The 21,605-nt window shown below is 43.1% G+C and overlaps 1 protein-coding gene across 4 annotated transcripts in view; it reads right to left on the bottom strand.

The window, feature by feature from the left end:
• The window catches only part of LOC122827221 (nck-associated protein 5-like), a 126,084-nt gene that overhangs the window by 97,540 nt on the left and 6,939 nt on the right, over positions 1 to 21,605 (bottom strand). For 3 of the 4 annotated variants that reach the window (XM_044109920.1, XM_044109921.1, XM_044109918.1), the window contains one exon: positions 15,141 to 15,231. In XM_044109920.1, the coding sequence (XP_043965855.1) occupies positions 15,141 to 15,191 (51 nt within the window). In that variant the 5' untranslated portion in view covers positions 15,192 to 15,231. Of the gene's footprint in view, positions 1 to 4,414; positions 4,496 to 15,140; positions 15,232 to 21,605 lie in introns of those variants that run through there. The other variant, XM_044109919.1, reaches the window with a different exon arrangement.

Raw genomic sequence — 21,605 nt, 5'->3', positions numbered from 1 at the left:
TTTTGTTCACCAACTGTTCCTACCTTTTAAGATCGCCTACCCTACTTCATGTTGTCAGACAGGTTCTATTCAGTGATTCCAAGATTCTAGGCGTCCAACAGATTCAAATTTTCCCATAATAAAATTTAAACATCATGAAATATGATTTAGTCCAAAGCTTGCCCACTGATAGCAGTACGACGAACAAAGCTGACCTGAATCTGTATGGAAGCTCGTTGTGTGTGTTGTGGCAGTGGGAGGATAATCTATGCAAAGCTCCGGAGCCGAACGCGAGGTGTTGAAAGCCAATAAGGCCGTATCAAAACGAGGGCAGAGTTAATTAATCATCTCGGCTTCCTTTTCATGCAGCCCCCCACCCCCGCCCCCGCCTGTCCTGGGGGCATGTGCGAGCGCCAGTGTGTATCTGTGTGCATGGTGTGTATTTGAAGGAACAGGAGGGTGGTGCAGGTTGCAGCTCGGGGGGGGGCATTAGCATATTGTAATGTGAGCCAGTAGACCACTGAGCTCCTGTACGTCTGCTGCAAGCCTCTTTGGGACAAACAGGAAATAACTGACACCTGCCCTGTTCAGTGACCAGAAAATGATGAAAAGTGACAGTTAAAAGAAAGAAACTCAATTAGCTTCATTTACATTTTCATAGCTGTAATTGTGGCTCATTAGAAGCGTGTATGCTGCCTGTCAAAGAAGCCATTTGTTAATTTTTCTACATTAAGCAATGAAGATTATTAATTGATTTCCATTTCTGATTAAATAAAAAAAAATGTGGGACTTTAAAAAAACTGATACAAAATTTTACTGTTGATTGAATAAAGATTACAATGGACCCCACCGCTGAAGAACGACCTATCACCTGAAAGGCCTCCTCTAAAAACATAACTATTTTAATACATCAAACACCAAATACTGAGCGGTGAATAGACAGGGAGAGATAATTCATTTAAAAATTTTTCTCAAACAATTGCTTTTATAGATATAAGCAATAAGACAGAAAAGGAATATAATGAAACAGCCAGATCTAGGAAAGCAAGCCCTGTCTAGCAAGGAAAGCCTGCTCTTGCTAGTTTGGAAAACTAGTCCCGACTAGCTAGGAAAGTATAGTCTTGCTAGCAAGAAATACCAACCCTGGCTATCTAATAAAACCCGTTCTTGCTAGTTAGGAAAGCTAGACATGGCTAATTAAGAACGCTCACTCTTGATGGCTAGGAAAGCTATCCCTAGCTAGATAGGACACCTAGCCACAAGTAGGAAAGCTAAACCTGGCTACATAGGACAGGTTGCTACAGCTAATTAGGAAACTCAACCCTGGCATTTAAAGTCTTTCATAGAAATAATATAATTTTTTTTTAATTATTTTTTTTGTTTAACGGTCTTAGTAACGACTGCCTACTTCAACCAATTGGGGTTACACCTAATAACTTTTGAAAACCAGAATGAAAAACATAACCGAGTTTCGCAAATATTTAAAGACTGTTCTGATATAAAAGAAGAAATAACTCAAAGTCAGTCTTTTGTTGAACTGTTACAGAATATATGAGAGACTATTTGACTTATTAGGCATTATATCATTATCATTGTTAGGGTTTTGTTTTTTGTTTTTTTGTTGGGAACCTTTGTAGAAAGTCACATTAATTCAGTGTCTTTTTGTTTCTGTAGTTGTTTGTCTTTGTGTTTCCCATTCTGGTTTCCTTATTGCTATAAATGTGTCTTCATTTGTAGTATCTTGGCCAGTGATTCTACTATCTTGGGATTTGTCCATCATAATAACTCATCTTTCCCCAGAAATGAAAGGGGAAAATGAAAAACTTCATCCGATCATTCAGGCTGAGAAGATTTTAAATATCTCAACACAACATTTTTGGAGTTGAAATCAAAACAAGTCTGTTTTATACAAACAACCAATTATAATCATCAATCAGTCTGTGACTGTAATTAGACTTCACAAAGAAAAAGGAAAATATTTTTCTAGAGATTTCTTGCTTTCCTTTGCTGTCTAAGCTTGGCCTCCAGTCGTCTCGCCACCATACATAATTAGTTTTAATGTTCTGCAGCTGGCAAGTCGCTCGTCTTCTTTTTGAGTCCAAAGCAATGTGGCACCAGAAACGCTGCGGCTCAGTCCAAATTCATATCCTTCTTCCTGATTCAGACCCTGAGCTCTATTGAGAAAAGTAATTCGACACAGGCGTTCTGTCTCAGAGATACTTTCTGAGGTCTTGAAGATCCGTGTTTGTTCACAACATATAATTTCCATTACACAGCCGGTATTATAATCCCAGTCTGTGGAAATTAAGGCATAATGTGAGCCTACGAGGTTTAATTCTAACTTTTAACATCACAATAAAGCAAGTTATCAAGTCAGCATTTTATAATGTGTTTTTTTTTCCTGGAATAGTTCTGGTTGAATGTTGGACCACTTCTCCTGGACAAATGGGAAGGCTTCGTTATAATTGTTTGTCTTTGATTTTAAGCAAAGTTAACTGCTTTTCAGGACGGCTGAGGTCTGGGTTTGGGTAGGACTTTCCAGAAATCACTTAGCCTGCTTTATCGGAGCCAAATTCAATATGGATGTGGGTCTTGGACTACCAATTGAGTCCAAACTCCAAGAGACATTAAGGAATTTGAAGACAGTCCTCTTTTTTCATTATTCTATTCCTCTGCCATGCTTGGCAGTTGGTACAGTGCTTTTGGGTTGAAAGCCTAATCTTGAGACCTGCACCAATAACCACTGAAGGAAACGACACAAAATCTTCTGAAGACAACAGAGAACAACGTCCTACTTCACCAAATGAGAAGAAAATGGAGATTTTAGTGGTTGTAGGATTTCTCTTTTGTCTTTGGCTAAAGACCACGAGCCATTTCGCCCACTAATGGTAGACTAACACATTTGCTTTGGTTGTATTTACTCTTTGCTCTAGTCCATGTGGAATTCACATATGCATGGGTTTTCCTCCCACAGTCCAAAAACATGACTCTCAGGTTAATTGGTCTCTCTAAATTCTCCCTAGGTGTGAGACTGTGTGTGAATGGTTGTGTCCCCTGTCTGTCTCTGTGTTGCCCTGCGACAGACTGGCGACCTGTCCAGGGTGTACAACGCCTCTCGCCCGAAACGTTTGCTGGAGATAGAAACCAGAGCCCCTCCAACCCCACTAGGGAAAAGGCAGTACAGAAAATGGATGGATGGATGTTAGAACATATGATCTGATAATCTGTACCTTCAGAAAGATCCTTGGACTTTCCCATTCTTCCGAGTACCAGTCAAACACATTCACATTCACTGAGGGTTTGGTCTTGCCGAGTTAAGATATTCTTGGCCCTTATTGAGTCGTCAACTTAATAAAAAGATGTCGGAGACTCTGATGCTGTAGAGCCTGAATGTATAATTTTGATCCTGTGTGAATCAGATCATTCAAATCCTAAATGGAAGGATCAAATGTGAGAGTAAATGTTTGTTTAGGCCTTTTCTTCCGTTTGAATGCAGGTTTAATGTGGACAATGCCGCAGAGCAAACCTTTAAGCCACAGTTGATCCCAGATTAGGGCACACAAAAAGTTATAAACCTCACAATTTTTCTCCGGGTAGAAAATTAAAAAAGAAAAGCAAGTTGTGTTGGTTTGGAAGGAGAGATTTGCGCTCTGGGATGAGAGAGAGGGTGAAACTGGATGGAAAAATGCAACCATGCATGTTGTGTTTCGTGCCCCTTCTCGTCCTGCACGAGCCATTAGTCACTATCCAGCTCCTGTTAATGTAATTACATAAAGGATGTATGGCGTTTCGGAGCCCAGCAGAGACATTTGTCTGTTTAATGGCGTCCACATAAAGGCAAAGGCAAAGACACACAAAAAACTAAATGAAGATCCAAATCGAAGAGAAAAGTTGAACTGAAGCAGCTGAAAAAGCAAAACAACTGTTTTATTTTTAGATCTGGCTGTTGCCACGCACGGTAACCTCGTCATAAAGCACTACATGCCGCAAAGCGTGTCGTCCACAGCAGGGTGGGGGAAACCTATACAGATGGTGGGCCGGACCCATGATCCGGACCGCCTGGAACTGCTTCGGAAACACGAAGCGAGTCTTTTCTCACGTCTAATTAGAGGCAGCCACAGCTTGTCGGATACTGACCTACATATGGGATGGCAACGCTCGAGATGCACAGTCACAGAACGGCGAGAAACACTGACACACTAACAGAACCAGACCATCCAGAATCCAGTGACAGGTTTAAAACATCATTAACTCCTCTAAGGAAATCTCACCGTCATCAATCAAACTTCAGCTGATGAATTACAACCCTTCCCTCCTCTAATCTCCTAACGTAGACCATCGTTGCCCCAGTGAGTCCTGCTCTGGATGTGCTCTCCCAGATATCTCCCTGGCGCTGCTGAGGGATGGACGGATGGATCTGTAAACCAACACTCACCGCCAAAAGCTCCAGAAGAGGAACACTTCGGATCCGACCAACGTCGCGCTCCGCCAACTGGCTCATCCTCTATCCTTCGCTCTGTTGCCCTCCTCTTCTTCCGCTTGGTTCCCCTCTTCTGCCCCAGCTGCCTTGCTGAGTCTCAGCTGCTGCCTGCCACTGGCTGTGTGTGTCTGTGTATGCGTTTGCATTCGACAGCATTACACGTGTGTGTTGGAACAATGATGCAGCAGTGCAGCAAAGTGCCTTGCATGAATTCGTGTCTCTCCTGACTGAGGGCCACATCAGCTCCTGTTAATATTTAACCACAGAGTCAAGTCGTATTAAGTCACCTGGAGCAAACAGCATGTCGCCGCATCGGTGTGTAGTAGATCTAAGGTGTTTGTGTACAGTGTGGCGGTTGTGCATATACTTTAAGGTATAACAACATTAACACGTTTGAGAAGTAGACTCTCTGTTGATGGTTTTTCTTTTGTCTGTCTTCAATCAGTAAAGGGCAGGTTCTTAGCAGATGCTTTTCAAGGAAAGGAAGGATTTAGTAGATTGGAGAAAGTTTAGTTTCATCAATCAAGGAACAGAACTAGAGGAAATGCCTTGTATTAATCGCTAGCATGTTAGCCTACATGTCCACCCAACTATTACTTTCCTCTTCCTTCATAGTCTGGAACATGGATAGAAGACCCAAAAACACCTGCTAGCTTCTCACGGGGACTCCAAAGCAGAGGTCCAGGGCCAGAAGGGATTCATACATGCCACCTCTTCCTCTGCTTGGTAACACCAACAGCTAACATGCTAATCAGAAGGAGGAAGAGTATTCTGCGTAGACCCGAACAAGATGTAGCCCTACAGGGCCAGATCGGTTTGGGTAGTTCTTTTCCCCCTGATTGGATTACAATTTGGAATTTGGATGTCCTTAAATAAACCTGAGAACCTAAACCTATGCGTGCCACGTTTTCAAAGAGTCACAGCAGTTCCTGAATGATTCTTTGGCTCCAGGTCGAATCAGAACCTCTGTTCACCAGCTTCCTTGCTGACACCCCATGAATTAAATCTGAATGTCAGATTGCTGGGTTTCTGTCTCCCACTGAGGTCTGTCCAAGACAACACAATGGATAATGATAGTTTTCTCGTTCAGACTGGAAAACGTGGAAGCTGTTATGGAAACTGTGCCATGTTTCTCCCACAACTATCCTCTAATCTGGGTTTATTTCTGTCTGCTTGATTGGAGAAGTTCTTGTTCTCACTGTGGAGATTTTCCTCCTTGGAGGATGTCTCTCAAAGTTCAATCCTGCAGACTTATAATTACTCTCACAACATTTAGGTAGACAAAGTCCTTTGGAACCTCAGAGGCCAAGTCATGCAGCAGGAAGAACGTAACCTCTGAAAGAGACACCATACAGTTGGCCTTCCCAGTGGAATCAATGGAAATGACCCAAAACGCCACATGGAAACCATTGTTTACTTCTGACCCAAACAAACGCTGACTCAGGACGAGGGATTGGTGCAAAGCTCGCAACCCGATGCCATCTGTTCCTTAGATATGTTGCTACATCGGCATTATGGCATCAACTCAATTTGATCATATTAGAAAGAAATGACAACTTGTAATTTGATCGACATCTGAATGTACAGAAGGTATGCACAGCTTGGCTCAATTAATCTCTACAGGACATTTGAAAAAAATTTAAAGTTTGCATAAACATTTTTCAATGTTTCCTTCTCCATTTTATATTTCATGCAACATACAAAATGTCTAAAGGACAAAAAAATTCAATTAAGGACACATATTTTGTACTTTTTTGCTAAGTTAGAATGTATGAAAATTTTTCAGTGGACTATTTTCTTGTCTGGAGGTTCTAAGTTTTTATGGACAGTAGCCCAGGGAGACAGTAGAAAAAGGGGTTTCAAAATGAACGTATATTTCTAAAATCGAGTATTTATCTGTGATTGCTACCTTGAATAATGTGCAGGAACCCCAGCATGTTGAGTAGACACCCCCACTTGTTGCTAAGTATAGAAAGGTCGCTACCTTTAGCTGAAACTTTGAGGAAATTGTGTTTTCTTATCCCCACCATGTAAATGGTGAAGGAACTGCACGGGTTTAGCAGATTCCCAGTGTTAACCAGTCCCAACCTGTTCATACTACATTCATGTAGATCATTAAGCAACACAAAGCTCAGGATCTTCCAACACCTTAATCTCACTTCCACATCCATCCAACCTATCAGAAAGTTTCCTCCCACCCCCCAACAGGCTTTTCAGCTGATGACTATGAAACTAATTTATGGACGCTGACTGACAGGTGGTGTTCTCGCTCGAACTGAGATTACAAACTCATCCTTCAACAAGCACCTGGCCAAGCCTCTTCGAGGAATTTATGAGCTCATCGGCAGCGCCTTCTCACCACAGATCAGCTGTTTGGAGAGAGCCGAAGGGACAATGGCGTGAAAACCCAAACGCATTCCTGTCGCTGACTAATTGTTTACTGTCATAGCTTCAGTCATGAGACAAAAAAACTGTTTTGAAATATTGCGAAAGCAAATATTCTGACTAATGTTTTAACGATGAGGGACTGAAGCCGCTGGTTTTATGATAATAAACCATTACACAATTCCTGTCAAGCAATTTAGGTTGGATATATGGAACAATGTTTGCATAATAAGAGTTTATGTTTTAGTAATGCATCCTTTGGCAATTTAAGGATGCTTCATTTGTCAGAAAAGAGGGATGATGACTCTAATCTGGTCTGTTTGGGTAAATTATTTTTAGCAAATGAGTCTGGCCGCTTGTCAAAGCTTCAACAAGATTGATAGAAAAATAACAGAAATGTAATATTAAAAATTAAGGGCAATAATTGTGGCTTGGAAAAGCTGAGAGTTGAATGTTTTCCATCATCTGGTCAGAAATGGTTGGTAAATTACAAGCCAGGCAGATTCCAGAGCGATGCCGTCATGTCAAATGGTAATGATGGATTTTAATCTGAACTCTTTAAATTCTCAGCAACAAAAAAAAAAAAAAAAAAAAAAAAAAAAAAGGCTAAAACGGAGGAAAGTCCAGGTGGCAGGAAGCATCTGAACACCTGTTGGGAAGCCATCCGACAGGCCTGTGAGGAACAGGTGAGGCGCGTCAGAAATAACTCCCGCCTCGTCCTCAGGCACACACGAGACGACCTCGCTTTGAGACTCGCATGCAAATCCAGGTGGATTTGTGACGACGCGTTTAAAGCACAAGCAAGCGTAGACTCACCAGGCAGGACAATATGAACCAAAATGAGAACAGCCCCGAGCTCTCATAAATCAACCAGTAACAGGCTTTCTGCACGCATTTACTGGAGTTAATGTGGAAACATGTTAATATTTCATGGGATTGGACAGGAAGTGATTCTGGGGTCCTTAAAAAGTTTCCAGACCTCTGACCGAAGCAAACTGCAGCATCAAAAATAAAGACTGGGACAGAAAATCGCAGGCAAGTCAAAAAATGACTAAAACTGTGGAAGACCTGAAGTGCAAAAAATGTAACACTCATTTCAGCTATGTTGTCAGAAATGTTTCTGTCCTGTGTCTTTGCTTTTAGCTTATATTTTCTATATTTAGTCGTTTTACGTTTTTGTTTTTCCCCTCCGGGGGGTCTTTTTTTGTGGGCTCTAGTGTCCCTTATATGAGAGTAGGCTGACAGGAAAGGGGGAAGGAGAGGGGGGAAGACATGCGGCAAATGTCGCAGGGTCTGGGAATCGAACCCGCGACGGCCGAGTCGAGGACTCAAGGCCTCCAAACGTGGATCGCGCTATCCCCTACGCCACCACAGCACGCCCAAAGTCGTTTTACGTTTATTGTAGATTTTTTACATTTTGGAACGTTTTGAGAAGAAGAGAAAAATTACCTGCATCACAAAACAATTTCAACAAATAAGCAAACATTGCAAAAATCAATACGGAAATAGTTTCTTGCTCATTTATGCCACTGCATATTATGAAAATAATTTTGCAGTTACATCAGGTCATCGAATTGTTTACTTTATGGACTCTATGGAAGAAACAGGTGAAATTTAATGAAATATTTCTATATATAATATACTGTGATTTCTATAATTATTCAAACTATTTCAGTCAGTGGAACTTCCTATCTACTTTTATGAATAAATGCTAATGATTATAGTAAATTAGAACAAAAGGGATAATTAATAACAAAAACAAATTGAATCCATTAAAAATTAAAAAAGTATGAGTACAGTTATATCAAAAATAAAATAGAAGTTAAACTAAATTGAATTTTTTTTTTGGTTTTGTTATTTTTTTAAAACTTTTTCATCTAACCAATAATATGTCAATTAAGATAAATAAATACAATTTCAAAACAAACATAAAAAGCTTAGTGATGCTGGTGCTGCTTTTAAAACGCAAACAGTTGGTCTGTCAACTGGACGTTTAAATCTTTTGTTTTAGGAAACGGAGCGTGACATTCCCAGCTGGGGGTCTGGCTCAGCGCCCGATCAGAACGATGGATCAATGGATCCAACTGGCCGTGCCGGCTTCCCCACACTCCCAATATCTCACCCTCTGCCTCTCCCCGGCCGCAGGGCGTGCTGCCCCCTCCCCCTCAGCTTTGGGGCGATAATCTGTTGATAATCTGCACATCCGATCCTGTTAGCTGCCAGTTACATCTTCTTCAGACTTGACCCTGCTGTGCCGGTGCTGCACCCAAACATCCTATGCTCCTCTCAGAGCCAAGTGGACGGGTTAACACCCTGTAGTTTGGTTATTGTAGGAAAGTAGTTGCAAATAGAAACTACAGTCACAAGAAAGGGATGCAAGCATCCCTTCAGGACAAGGGTTAACACCTGATCTGATTGCGGTTCTCAGTGTGGTTTGAAACATGAAGTTGTCACAATCTCTCCTCTCTTATCAGGCCTCTTCCAGGGTTTGTCTGGCCCCCAACAAAACCCTTTCCTCCTCAGCTGCATGGCTCCCTTGTCTCCACCAAACCTCCACTTGAGCCTGGAGTGAATCTAAAGAGACGGTGAGTAAGAGTTGATGGTGTGTGGAGATAAGGCCTGCTGATGGAGCGCGGCGCTCAGCAGACTGCGGGCTCAACAGAAGGCCCGGTGTTCCCGTCAGGACCGGAGGGAACGCTGCAGGAAAACAAAGCATGTGACTTGGAGCGCACGCGGCACCCCGGCGTCAACTTTGATCTCTCTCATGATTGGAAGAGCAGAGCCCATAATTGGCCCCTCGTCTCCAAGGACAAAAGAGCGGCATCATCGAACGCAGGAAAATAGATGTCCAATTAAATGAGCTGGACGATGGCCCAGAGAGAGAGGGGACAAACTACAAAGTAAGAGTCTGGAACGAACCCAAAAGATTCCGCTTTTATGTTTCCAATGGTTGCTGTTGGCTTTGATGGACCAATAAACCTCAAGAATATGAAGATAATGGCAATTAGCGTCAAGCTAATCTCACCAACAGCTTGGGACAAAGGACAAATGTTTCAACTATATCTACTTTAAATAAAACCAACACATTACTGAGATAACCTAAAGATGCTCAGAGTATCACAAGTTATTTCCATAAGATCACCAAAACAAAAACCCACCACCATCTTGATGGACAAACACCATAAAATCTAGCTGGGTCATGCAAACAAAACATTAATCAGTTGAAGACCGGACACTATAACCAAAATATGAGATTTCTTGATCATCTAAAATTAGACGGCATATGAATTCAGTAAATTTCAACATAAATTTGATTACTTACCAATCATTAACAGCACCAAAACAGTAAGCTACTTTGTGCAGTCATCAAGTTGGCAACATACAAAATTCCTGATACATATAGCCAGTTTATGCCTGTTAAGTATTGGTGGTTTTTAATCACCAGAGAAGTAATAAATTGTACTGGTTTTACTAATGGGACCCATAAACATAGATGGACAGAAACTCTGGGTTCTTTAAAGGACTCACTACAGTTCACCAAATATAATAAGTCTAATACTGGTATTAAGAAAATCAGTTTCAACTCTACACTGATTCCAGTCACGATTTCCTGTAACGATTCCTTGAATGATTCAAGTACCTCGATTATTAAAATTCCTCGGAGAAAATTATGTGCTTCGAAGCTAAAGATCCAGTTTAAAACGAGATTGTTGCTGAGTTTAGGAATCACTTCTGCCTGAATGATCAATTACTAACCAAAGTAGGGTGGAGATGAGTGAGCAGCCACCCAGAGTCCAAAGATGAACTTCTATAAAGCCTCAAAAAGTCAAACTTTAAAATGCTTTGTTCATTATTTCCTTTTGCACGTTTGAGGCCGATGTAAACCCCGTGCGAAAGTTAATTATTCAACAAACATAAAACTAATAAACACATTTCTGCAACCCAGATCGCTGCAGTGCTGGGTTGTATGGCAGGACTTAACAGGATATGATGCAATGATTCATAAATGGCTGTATAATTGCTCTAATAAAAACAGGAGCTGAGCTGGAACTCAGTGGAAAAACAAGCGAGCGGCTTCGAGAATTATTAAACCAATTTACAAGCGGACGGTGGCGGCTCGGCCTTGCAGCGCTCGGCTGACTGCAAGCGACTTTCAGACCGGAGTGGAGGGAAAACCGAGGCTCTAATGGTTTGCTGTGAGGCTCAGGAAGCGTTCCCAAGGAAACGCTTCTGTCTCTCAGAGCCAATCTGCTCCGTACACCCCGTACCCGCCCCAGGTATGCGCGGTATTTCACCTGCCTTCCCCTCCTCCCCACAGGGAGCCGTGAGTTACCCCCGCAGAGCCTTTATTTGCCCCTCAGAGTGATGTGTGAGGACGTCAGGATGGTTACGTAACGCCGGCCCGCCCAGACTGTCCTCTCAGCTTCCTCCAGCACCGTAAACGTGGCACCCCGGGGTGCTATGCGTGAGAAGGAGGCCCTCACGGGGCCGGAGCGGTCGCTGCATTTCCACTCTACAATTGCACTCAATTAGTTGGAGCTGCTCAGCAATAACACCAACGCCGGAGCCAATCAGACGACTGGGAACATTCCTAACCATCCCACCCACCACTGAGTTATAATGACTTCGGTTGTAACGAGAAGGAACGAGACTTTCGCACCGGAACTCACAACTTCGGTTCCTTGCGTTTAATTATAGCGTGGACCCAACTAATTTGTCTGTTTTGGGGCGAACAAGCCAATGAAAGGAGCTCCAAGAGGACTGTGGCAGCCAATCAGCACGTAGAAACAGTTTTACAGGAGGAGAGCCAGGAAACACAACCACATGCTGTTTATCCAATACGACTCTCAGCCATTCAGCTAGTGATTAATCAGTCATTCAGCGAGCTGGATTATTAACTCTCCCCTGCAGAGTGTTTTCTATTTGTTACCAATTATCACTAAGGATGATTGAACTGCTGCGGATCACAGAAACAATCTTCACTGCTCTGGACCTCAGTTTTTCCGCTCCGACTTGCAATCATTAAGCTTTCCCTAAATCATTCCACCTCCCAGTTAAACATTCTGCACTTTCATCATCTCTTCATCTGCTGGAGTTTGTTTTTATTGGCTCAGTTTGATGATCTGGACCTAAAATCTCCTGGTACTGAAGAAGAACCCAGTGTCCACCACAGCTCATCATTAACCCAAAGGATTAGCTATGTTATACAGACTGATGACAAATGAACTGTGAGGGTAAAAACTATGACGGCTCTGGGATGTTAAAGTATACATTTGACATCCAAATCAGCTGATTTGGCTCTAGTGGCCTTTATGTAGCAGTGAATTTACAGAAAGGTTGGTAATAAGAGAAGGGGGACGACATGTGCCGAAGTTCACCAGGAGGGGAATCGAACTTGCGACGTCCGCGTCGAGGACCAAGGCCTCCGCATGTGGGTTGTGCTTAATCCCTGCGCCACCACAGCACCACCGGTATGGACATTTCTTTATAGAAAATTCACTAAAAGTTGATCAGATCCAACCCAGTCATGTATTACAGGATGCTATTGATTCTAATGTCGTCTTTTTCCTACTTCAGGCTGTGTGTCGGGTTCTATTCAGTACTCCTGAGCTAACTGATTTAGCTCCTTGGATTTAGGACCCAAACCTGATTGTTTCTGAAGCTTGTTTTTTTTTTTTTTTTTTTTTTTTTTTTTTAGAAACACTTATCCTCCATAAGCTAGCTGCTGAAATCTGAATCCAGCTGCATCTCAGCATCAGTACTCTGATTTCCCTGCATCCGTCCTGATGCGGCTGAAGTGATGCATGCAGAGCGGACCCTGACTGAGCTGACCTACTTAAAGCCGGCTGGCAGCGTTTACCACGAGGCCGCCGGCTCCGCCGCTCACATCCTAGCATGACGAAGAGACTTTCCTCTGCAGGCGCCCATCAAACCATAAAAATAAACAGGGCCAGCAGAATCAACCCGGCAACACGGCGTGTTACGTAAGGCGGCTGCCCCAGTTACTGCCACTGCATCCAGATTACAGGAGTCCTAAACATAACGCTGGGTCAGATCACTCAGACTACTTCAAACGGAAATCATTTGGCGTTGCAGACGCCAACATTTCTCTGATTTTAACGGGTTAAAGGTTCTGGCTGCTGGCCACAGCGCCTCCACAAAACACAGAATGTTACCAAGTAGTTCTGGTTCACTTTCTAGTTTAGATATTTTAGCACACTTGAAATAAGACAAAACTAACTTAAGTTAATTAGTCAAGAAGATATATGAGATTGCTTTAGGTCTTAGTATTGATGAAAATGTGCTTGTTCTACTGGTGGGCTATCATCTTATCATCTAGCATTACTTTCATCAGAATTAAGGAATTGTTCACTTAAAATGAGCTCAAATTTCTAGCTGAAGTTACTTTTTAACTCAGTTTGTCCTTTGTCAAGTGTCCTAAGATATTTGTACTAGAAAATCAATCCTTCATGTTTGGGTCTTCGGCATCCAACCCTGCTGGATGCTGACCAAAAGGCTCCCGGCTCCTCTGTGTCCACTCAGCTTCTCCACCGAATCACAGCAGAGAGAGAAAACAATATGGCAGATTTCTTTTTTTGTTGCGAATGACGTGCACGGATAGTCGAGCGTCCAAATGTGAGCGTGCTGAATCACAAAGCCGTTCCTGCGAACGTGACCCACTTTCAGCGTCGGCAGCTTCTGAAGCAATGAAAGCGGCGGAGGGGAGCGGAGCCTGATAAAGAGAAGCCGGCAGACGACGCGGCGCTGTCGCCCGACACGTCGCGCGGAGTCAAGCGGCGGGGAATTAATAATAAATCAGGATGCGTCTCGTTCCTCCAGACTCTGCTGGAAAATGATGGACGCGTTCGCTGTTTGATGCCAAGAGTCACAGAAAAACAAATCGGAGAGGAAGCTCCATCAATATTAGATGTACAGAGCATAAGGGGCTTTTGATTAGGATGCACATTTTAATTTAACATGATACATCCAGTTTCCAAAGGAAAAGAGAAAAATTCAAAGATTTGGTCTGACAAACTGAACCGTTGAATGTAGACTGAATCTTCTAGAGTTTAGTCCAGAAAAGGCAAACAAAACATTTTAATGTAGCAAAACTCTTGATTCAGAAACAGCTAAACCCCTAAAAGCTGCTTAACTTCATAGTTTAAAACTCTAAATAAACCATAATATCCATTAATAAACACAGTGGTCCTAGCGCTAAAGCAGAAGCTAATGTCTACAATCTTTTTTATCTCCTCAGCCAATCAGCAACAAGGAAAATGAATGGCACAATGTAATTGGCTGCTTTGCTAACACCAGCCAATAGCATGCCAGCTAGCATTAGTGTGAGGTATTCCTGCTTTATCGGAAATCGGAATCTGTGAATAATTTGGAGTTATTTTGCATAGAAAATGAATAAATAAATAAATAAGCTGTGAATTCTGACAATTAATTATACTTTACAACATTCAGTTCATTGTCTCCAGACAAATGTAGGATCAATCTGAACTTCCAAATTAAAGTTGCCCATCAGGTTGCATTGCGTCAACAGAGTGAAGGTGTCTCATTAAACAGTTTTAAACCTCTAAGCAAGCTTTGCATTGTTTTCCTCTACTGCTAACTTTAGACACTAGGTTTCCCTGCATTGCCCCCTACTGGTTAAGACGTGACCCAGGGATAAATATAACAATACTTCACTTCTTGATATTTCTAGTCGTGCATTTTGTCACAGTTTCTTCCTCACCTACTGAACCTGGAGACCTGAAAGCCGCTCCTGACCCTCCACATTGAAAGCCTAAGAAAAGAGCAGCTCCTTCTATCAGGTTGGATGCTAATGTGAAGCAGTGAGGTGGTGGAGGCCTGACGTGGAGCAGCAGTTCAATACGGTTATAAGGTCGATGTCCGCCGGGTCAGAGCTGGGTGGGGTTGTTAACGCGGGCGGGTCTGTGTCGGAGTCTTTGAACCCGGCAGTGAGGAAGGTCCACTCTAGATTATAAACCCTGGAAATGCAGCTCTTCACCTGCTGCATGTCAGAGTAAAAACTTCCAGACTGCTGGTCCTGAGCGACCCGGCGTTAAGACCAGCCACTCAGTCCCTGGGCTGGTTCTGGAGGGCGGTCCGCCCGGCCCAGAGCTGTAATCTAACAGGTGTGTTGGAGGTTTCCACCACCTTTCTGAACTTAACTTCCCAACAGAAGTGGATCCTTCCCGGGAAGGAGCTGCTGGAAGTGAAAGCTGACCCAAGAGCTCACGGTGGGAGTTTCGGTCCAACGGACCCAGACAGAGACGGGTTGACTTACCGGCAGAGACAACCTCTTGAGCTGCTCCCTCCTCTCCAGCCGTCCGCTCATCGGCCCTCTACCCAGCACCGATCCGCTCACCTGGGCAGCCCTGCAGGACACAGAGGGGAGGAGTCAACACGGAACGCTCTGAGTCCGCCGCCGGGTCAGAGCAGAGTCCAGTTTCACTTTCTGATGCCTCCCTCTCTTTTCTCTCTGTTTCTCTCTCTCCGTCTCTGTCTCCACCCAAACACAAACCCCTCTGTGTTGTTCTAGGCCTTTCCAAACAGAGCTGGGAACCAGTCGGACCCACAGCAGAAAGCAAACACTTCGCTTCATGCACACTACGCTTTGACAAAGACCCCGGGCTTCTGAACCCACTGTGGACAGACAGAACCCACTGCGGGCTGAGATATTCCTACAGGAAGCAGGAGCAGAGGCCTTTGAATCCCTTTAACCATGCTACGGTGGCCCACAGGTTCAAACATGCAGCAAACAGCTAAACATGCAACAAACACATGAAAACAAAACAAACAAATAAACAAACAAAAACAAACGTATGAAAAACACTTTCTGTCTGCAGAGTTTTTCAGTCTCTTTTGTGTCTTGGAGTTTGCGTCGTTCGTGTGTTTGTTTGGATCTCAGCCATTTTAGAACGGCCTAGTCAAAGTACAGAACTATATCTGTGGGATCATTTGATGACAATTTGTTTTCTTATATATATTAGGGCTGGACAATAAATCAATAATATATATCGGAACATGATCAATATCAACAGATAAGACGTGTGACAGGATATTCAGTGAACTCTGATCCAGAACTGCAGAGCATTCTGGGAGATGTAGGCAAAGAAAAGGCTTCAGCTGCTCAACATCTCATGGCCAGCTGAGCAAGGCTGGTGGCAACCTACTCACTGTGTGGTTACCTAGAAACAACCTACAGAGCAAGTTGTGCAGCAGCAGTTTCAGGTTTCTCTACGACGCATCATGACTGCCTGCTAAAAAAATATTTTTTAAAAACGGCGAGGAGAGAAAACTACGGATGAAACAGGAAAGGTCTCTCCGCCAGTTGGGAAGGATTTCAAACATATAAAACAAAAAACTAATCAATAATGATCAATATGGACTGATATTAAACGTTTCATTTAGTCCTGTGACATAGTCCTGTCTAAAAGTGTGTTTAATTGAGTTTTACAGGATAAACATTTGATTAATTAAAGGAGTTCTTCGCTCATAAGCCCGTTTCTAGACGGATCAGTGTTCTGATCCACATTGCTTCATGTTGTTGAAGTTAGCCGTCTGTGGATCCGTTACAACCCGGCTGAGGCTTCATCAGCATGACTGCACTTGTCAAACATAAGCACACATCAGGCCGATGTGTTCTACCCGGCGCCGGCCCGCTGGTCCCGGCTTATCAACGCCAAGCGTCGGGACGCCCGGGGCGCCACTGAACCTCCCTCTGCCCCCGTTTCTGTCCCGTCCAGAAGGAAGTCATTGATCAGTGGACAGGAAGTGGGACGCGGCGATGTCTCCAACGAGGCAGAAACAAACGCGGCTCTGGATCTGGTTCTGGATCTTTGGAGATCAATCAGGAGTGATAAAGATTAACCCAACAGCTCTGAGCACAAGAGGTCAGGGACACTCCTCCAGCTGGTTTCTGCTGCCAGCAGCATTTCTGACCGTTACAGAAAGGAGGAGGTGGTGTTCATCCAGAGACCTGACGTAAACACAACAACTAAAAATCTGAGGATCAGACCCGGTCCATGAAACCATGGTGGTCCTCGCCCTTTCACCACAGACTCCACTGATTAAAACAGAAGCCATTACTGAGGCCGAGGCCGTGGTGATGACCAGAGACACTCGGCCCGGCCCAGCAGTATGAGGAGAAGGTGGGGGGGCAGTAGAGTCAGAGCACGCTGACATCTGGGAGTCTTTGTGTGGCGGCGTAATTAGATGGCAGGGTGCAGGGAGGAGACCAGGCAGGACGGTGGGTGGTGGTGGTGGTAACATCTGCTCCAGGAACAAGGGAGGACCCAGCTGAGGTCACAGAGCCCCAGACTAGAGGGTGGGGGGGGGGGGGGGCAGCTTATTGATAACTCTGTAAAGCTACAGACGGATCACAGTTCAGTGTGTAAATAACTGCTGATAATCGCAGCAGATCCTCCATGAATATGAACCAGAACTGCTGCTGGTCCAATGCAGGCTGAACACACAGCGGCTTCAATCTGCAGCTCCCCCTCCTCGCCTGTGGGGGGGGTGGGGGAGTGCTGCACCAAGAACCACCGAAGGAGACGACACTGAGCACTACTTCGTTCTTCACCAGATGGAAACAAAAATGGAGTCGCATCAGATTTTAGCGGTTGGAGGAACCTAACCAGTTAACCACGTCCATCACCGTTGACACGTTTGAGCAACTCTGGGCAGGTTTACAAGACCTGCAGTTTTGATTCTTCCATTTTGTTATCTGGGCTCCAAGATGAGCAGCTGGAGCTAAAACACTCGTCACATCTCTAACGGTTCAGTGAGAGATTCCTGCCAGTCGCTGCGTTTCCACTAAACATAAAACTGTGCAACTTTGAAATTACGAAAATAACTACACTTAACGGAAGCAAGCCAATTTCGAATAAACTCACGCTTGTCGCTAAGAAGCTTTTGAGCTGGGGTGAGGTGCTTTTTCGGGCCATTTCAAAACGCATTTTTCACGTCACGAGTCACATGACCAAAACGCAGAAGAAGACGACAGTAAGAAGTCATGCGTCATTCCGATGTGTGGAATCCGTAGGTCTTCTGTAAAACTACAGTTCCCACAATACATCGCCACTTCCAGGTAATGACTTACCACATGAACAACCTTTTTCATGTGTGATTTCATTTTCGTTTCTTACTTACTGGAAACACCAATTGCAAAATTGTGAGTGTGTGTGTGGGTTTTTTTTTACATTAGTATAAAATAGTCAAAAATTTGAGCGCATTTGTAATGGAAATGCTGTTATTATCACTCACTAGGCGTGAACTTTGCTCCCTCTTCATATCGACCAAACATTTGATTGAGCAACAGAAACATCAGAGAAAGACTCTCCTCTGACCTGCAGCCTTGAAGAGCTTTCATTGTGAGTCGGGTTATACATTAAGCTTTCAGGAATAATACACATTAAAGCAAACAGCTACAGGCCGAGACTGGAAGAGGAGCCGGATCCTGCAGGAGCCTCACCGCTCTGAACCGGGAGGATTCAGAGATTGTTTCCGATCAATCGGCCTAAAAAGATCCAGGAAGTGGCGGCAGCAGAACGCGGACGGAAGGGGAGATTGGACATTGATCGCTGCACCCCCTTTTAGCCCCAGGAACCAGTTCATTTAGTGTCCCTGCCCCGTGAAAAGAGGTCACACCCCCGCCCGGTTGCGCAGGAGGAGGGGAGGGTGCCATTACTTTCCATTCACTGAGGAGAAAATGAAAGCAGGCACGCGTTTGACGTGAGGTTTATGATGCGGACAGAGCAGCACAGATGGTTCACGGTCACCGGATGTTTGGAAACCCCCTGATCCTGAATGTGTAACAGTACAGCTGGTACCGCTGGGACAAAGAAAGGCTTTATATCCAGTGATAGTATGAAAACCGATTTCTACAAATTGATGACACTGACATCATTTGCTTTCCAGCCAGACAACGACCAACAGCATCAGGCAACAGCATGGAGAGCGGCCTAGTCAAAGTCCGGACCCGTTCACAGCTGATCCCCACCAACCTGACAGAGCAGGAAGAGTGTAGATGTGCATCCTGACTGGGCGGGAATATTTATCAGCCATTATTATTATTATTATTCATTTACAAATAATAACAGAGTGAATACTTTTTTTATAGGATTTAATATGAAATAAAATTATTTAAAAAATAGATTCGAAAAGCGTAAAATCCTGAAAATAAATTTGCCCACTGTACTAGAAGGATAATCTCACGCTGAAAATTAAAAACAAACTTCAAAAAATCCTTCTTTTTTTTTTTATTGATTTTATTTCTACAAAAGAAATTACATTGTATTTTCAAAAAGGGGCTTTTAATCCAATCATCTGTTCTGTGAGTTCAACGATGGAGAATACAAGACTGTTTCTAGATGCGCTCTCTGTTAGTTCATTTTCAGAGCGTCACAAACTAAAGCCATGCAAACAAAATAAATTCATAAAGCTCAGTCTGTCGGTCGTCTCAATCAGACACAGATGTCTTTAGACAAATCCGGTATGCATCAAGAGAAGATTTGCTGGCATAAATCTGCCAAAAACCGCCTTAAATCTTACTGTGTGTATGGAAATAAGCCTGAAGTGCTAGCTGTTAGCCGCTGCACATTTAAATTAAGGTTGAAACAGCGAAGCTAAACCCTTTATTAGTTTCTATAACCTGGATCTAACCTGCTCTCAACCACAGCTAAAGGCAGACTGAATAGACGGGTTCTGTGATGTTGCACTAAGCAAACACCTTAATCACCTCTTGACCTACAACTGTGTCAAACAAGACAAAAGGAAACGAGCCGCTAGCATGACGATGCCCTTCTCTGACACGCATGAACTTGTCCGAGTGACTGCAGCTCTTGTTCAGTCAGCAGAGCTGCTGTTGGGGGTGAAAAGGCAGGGAGGGGCGGGAATGGGGGGGGGGGGGGGGGGCAAAGGTGAGGGGGGAATATGGAACAAAAGAGAGACTGGATGCTTTAATATGCAACCTGGAAACAGATCTGATTTACTTCCTGTTGTGGGACACCCAAGCCTGGTGTTCCTCAGGGCGGCAGCGTGACTCTCTGCTGAACTCTCTCATGAGAGTGCCGGATTTAGACAAAAACAAGCGAGAATGCCCAGCAGGGCGAGAAAGAGAGGGCAGAGGAATGTTTCCAACCGTTATCAAAATATACAACAACCACTCCACCACCACTGTTAGCGAGGTATGCGAGCAACATGCCATGGCAGCTCACTAGAACTTTGAACACATGCATTTCATCAGCAGACTGCTGACAGCTTGAGAAACAACAGTGTGTTTATGCGGGTGAATGTTTTCCACTGGAGTCCCCCCTCACACACCACCACTCACAGAGAACGATTGTACACACGGGCTTGATGTGAACCCGAGCGCTGGCTCATTGTTTTCACCCACAACAACGGAGCGTAAGCACCAAATTAGGGCCGCTTCGCCGGGAGACACTCGGCTTCTTGTTACGTTAAGAAACAAGAAGCTTCATAAAGATACATCAATATTACACAAAGGACCCTTTAAAATCTATTCTTAACTCATTTATTTGCCTGTCCCACATACATAAAACTACTCAAAACAGTTAATGTTTCTTCATGTGAGCGCAGTTCAAACGGAGTAGATTTTAATCAAGGCTAATTCAAATAGAAGAGTAAATATTTCTTTAGACCATTTTGTCTTTTAGACAAGAGATGATACCCAAATTGCAATTCATTTTCTGAAAGTTTGATATCTAGTTGTCCAACTGTTTATTTAAACTTTTAGTCATTACACTGACAACCCAACATGCTAATCTTTTCAATAGTTTTTTATTTAAACCCATAAGTTTCAACTTTTTTGTTAATAATTACATTATGCTGTCAAAAATCTTTCCACTCTGTAATGGTTTTTTTATTTATATATTTATTTATTTTGATATAATAAAATAATTTAGCAGTTTTCAGTTTTTGGAAAGCTGAAGCTAACATGAAACTTTAGCTAAGTAGCATTATTTCTGGGAAGCTTGAGTGAGTTTTGTCAACTTTTTATAAAGAGCAGCTTGGATACCTTTAGCTTATAAGCTACCCAGCAACATTTTTTACTACTTGGTGCACTGCGTTTTTTTGTTTTGTTTTTTTATGTTTTTACCAATTTACAAAATTTAATAAATTAACTAGCTTGTAAGGTAAGCAGGAAGGTGTAGGAAGCTAGTTTAGTTTATGGGCAGATAAATCAGCAGACTTGTCAGGATTAATTTTACACACAGACATTTTGCTTCTTTCACTAACTAGCAAGCATTATTTAAAAAAATACTTGGCTAGTTTGTGAGCTAGCTTTACTCATGCTAAGCTCAATTGTGATAGTTTGTACTATAATTTGCCTGTCTTTACAAGATTAACTATGCAAGTTCAACTTCTCTCTTTTATGCAGTTACTTTTTGCTAATTTTACAATGTTGAGTAAATTAGCTAGCTAATTAGCAAATTTAAGGCTAATACATGAGTAAAGAGTTGAGTAGTTTTACCTTCAGTTTTTCTGACCAAGACATTTCATGCTTCATAAAACGCACACAAACTGGAAGTCCTCAAAGTCTCTTCTACTTTTACACTAAATTTACATGTTTTTGTTTCTTCTGGTAAAACAAATGGCATGGCTGCCTAAAACCCCGTTTAGAGACCCTAACTAATGGAATGAGCTTGTTGTTTTAACTTTTTCTATTATTCCTTAGGTAAATCTTAATCTGTCTTTTAATGGAAACATGACTAAGTCTATGGGAATA

This window comes from Gambusia affinis, linkage group LG24 (genome assembly GCF_019740435.1).
Source record: "Gambusia affinis linkage group LG24, SWU_Gaff_1.0, whole genome shotgun sequence".
Lineage (NCBI taxonomy): Eukaryota > Metazoa > Chordata > Actinopteri > Cyprinodontiformes > Poeciliidae > Gambusia > Gambusia affinis.
The sequence above is the reverse complement of the archived record's forward strand: the minus strand, read 5'-3'. Positions and strand labels throughout refer to the sequence as shown.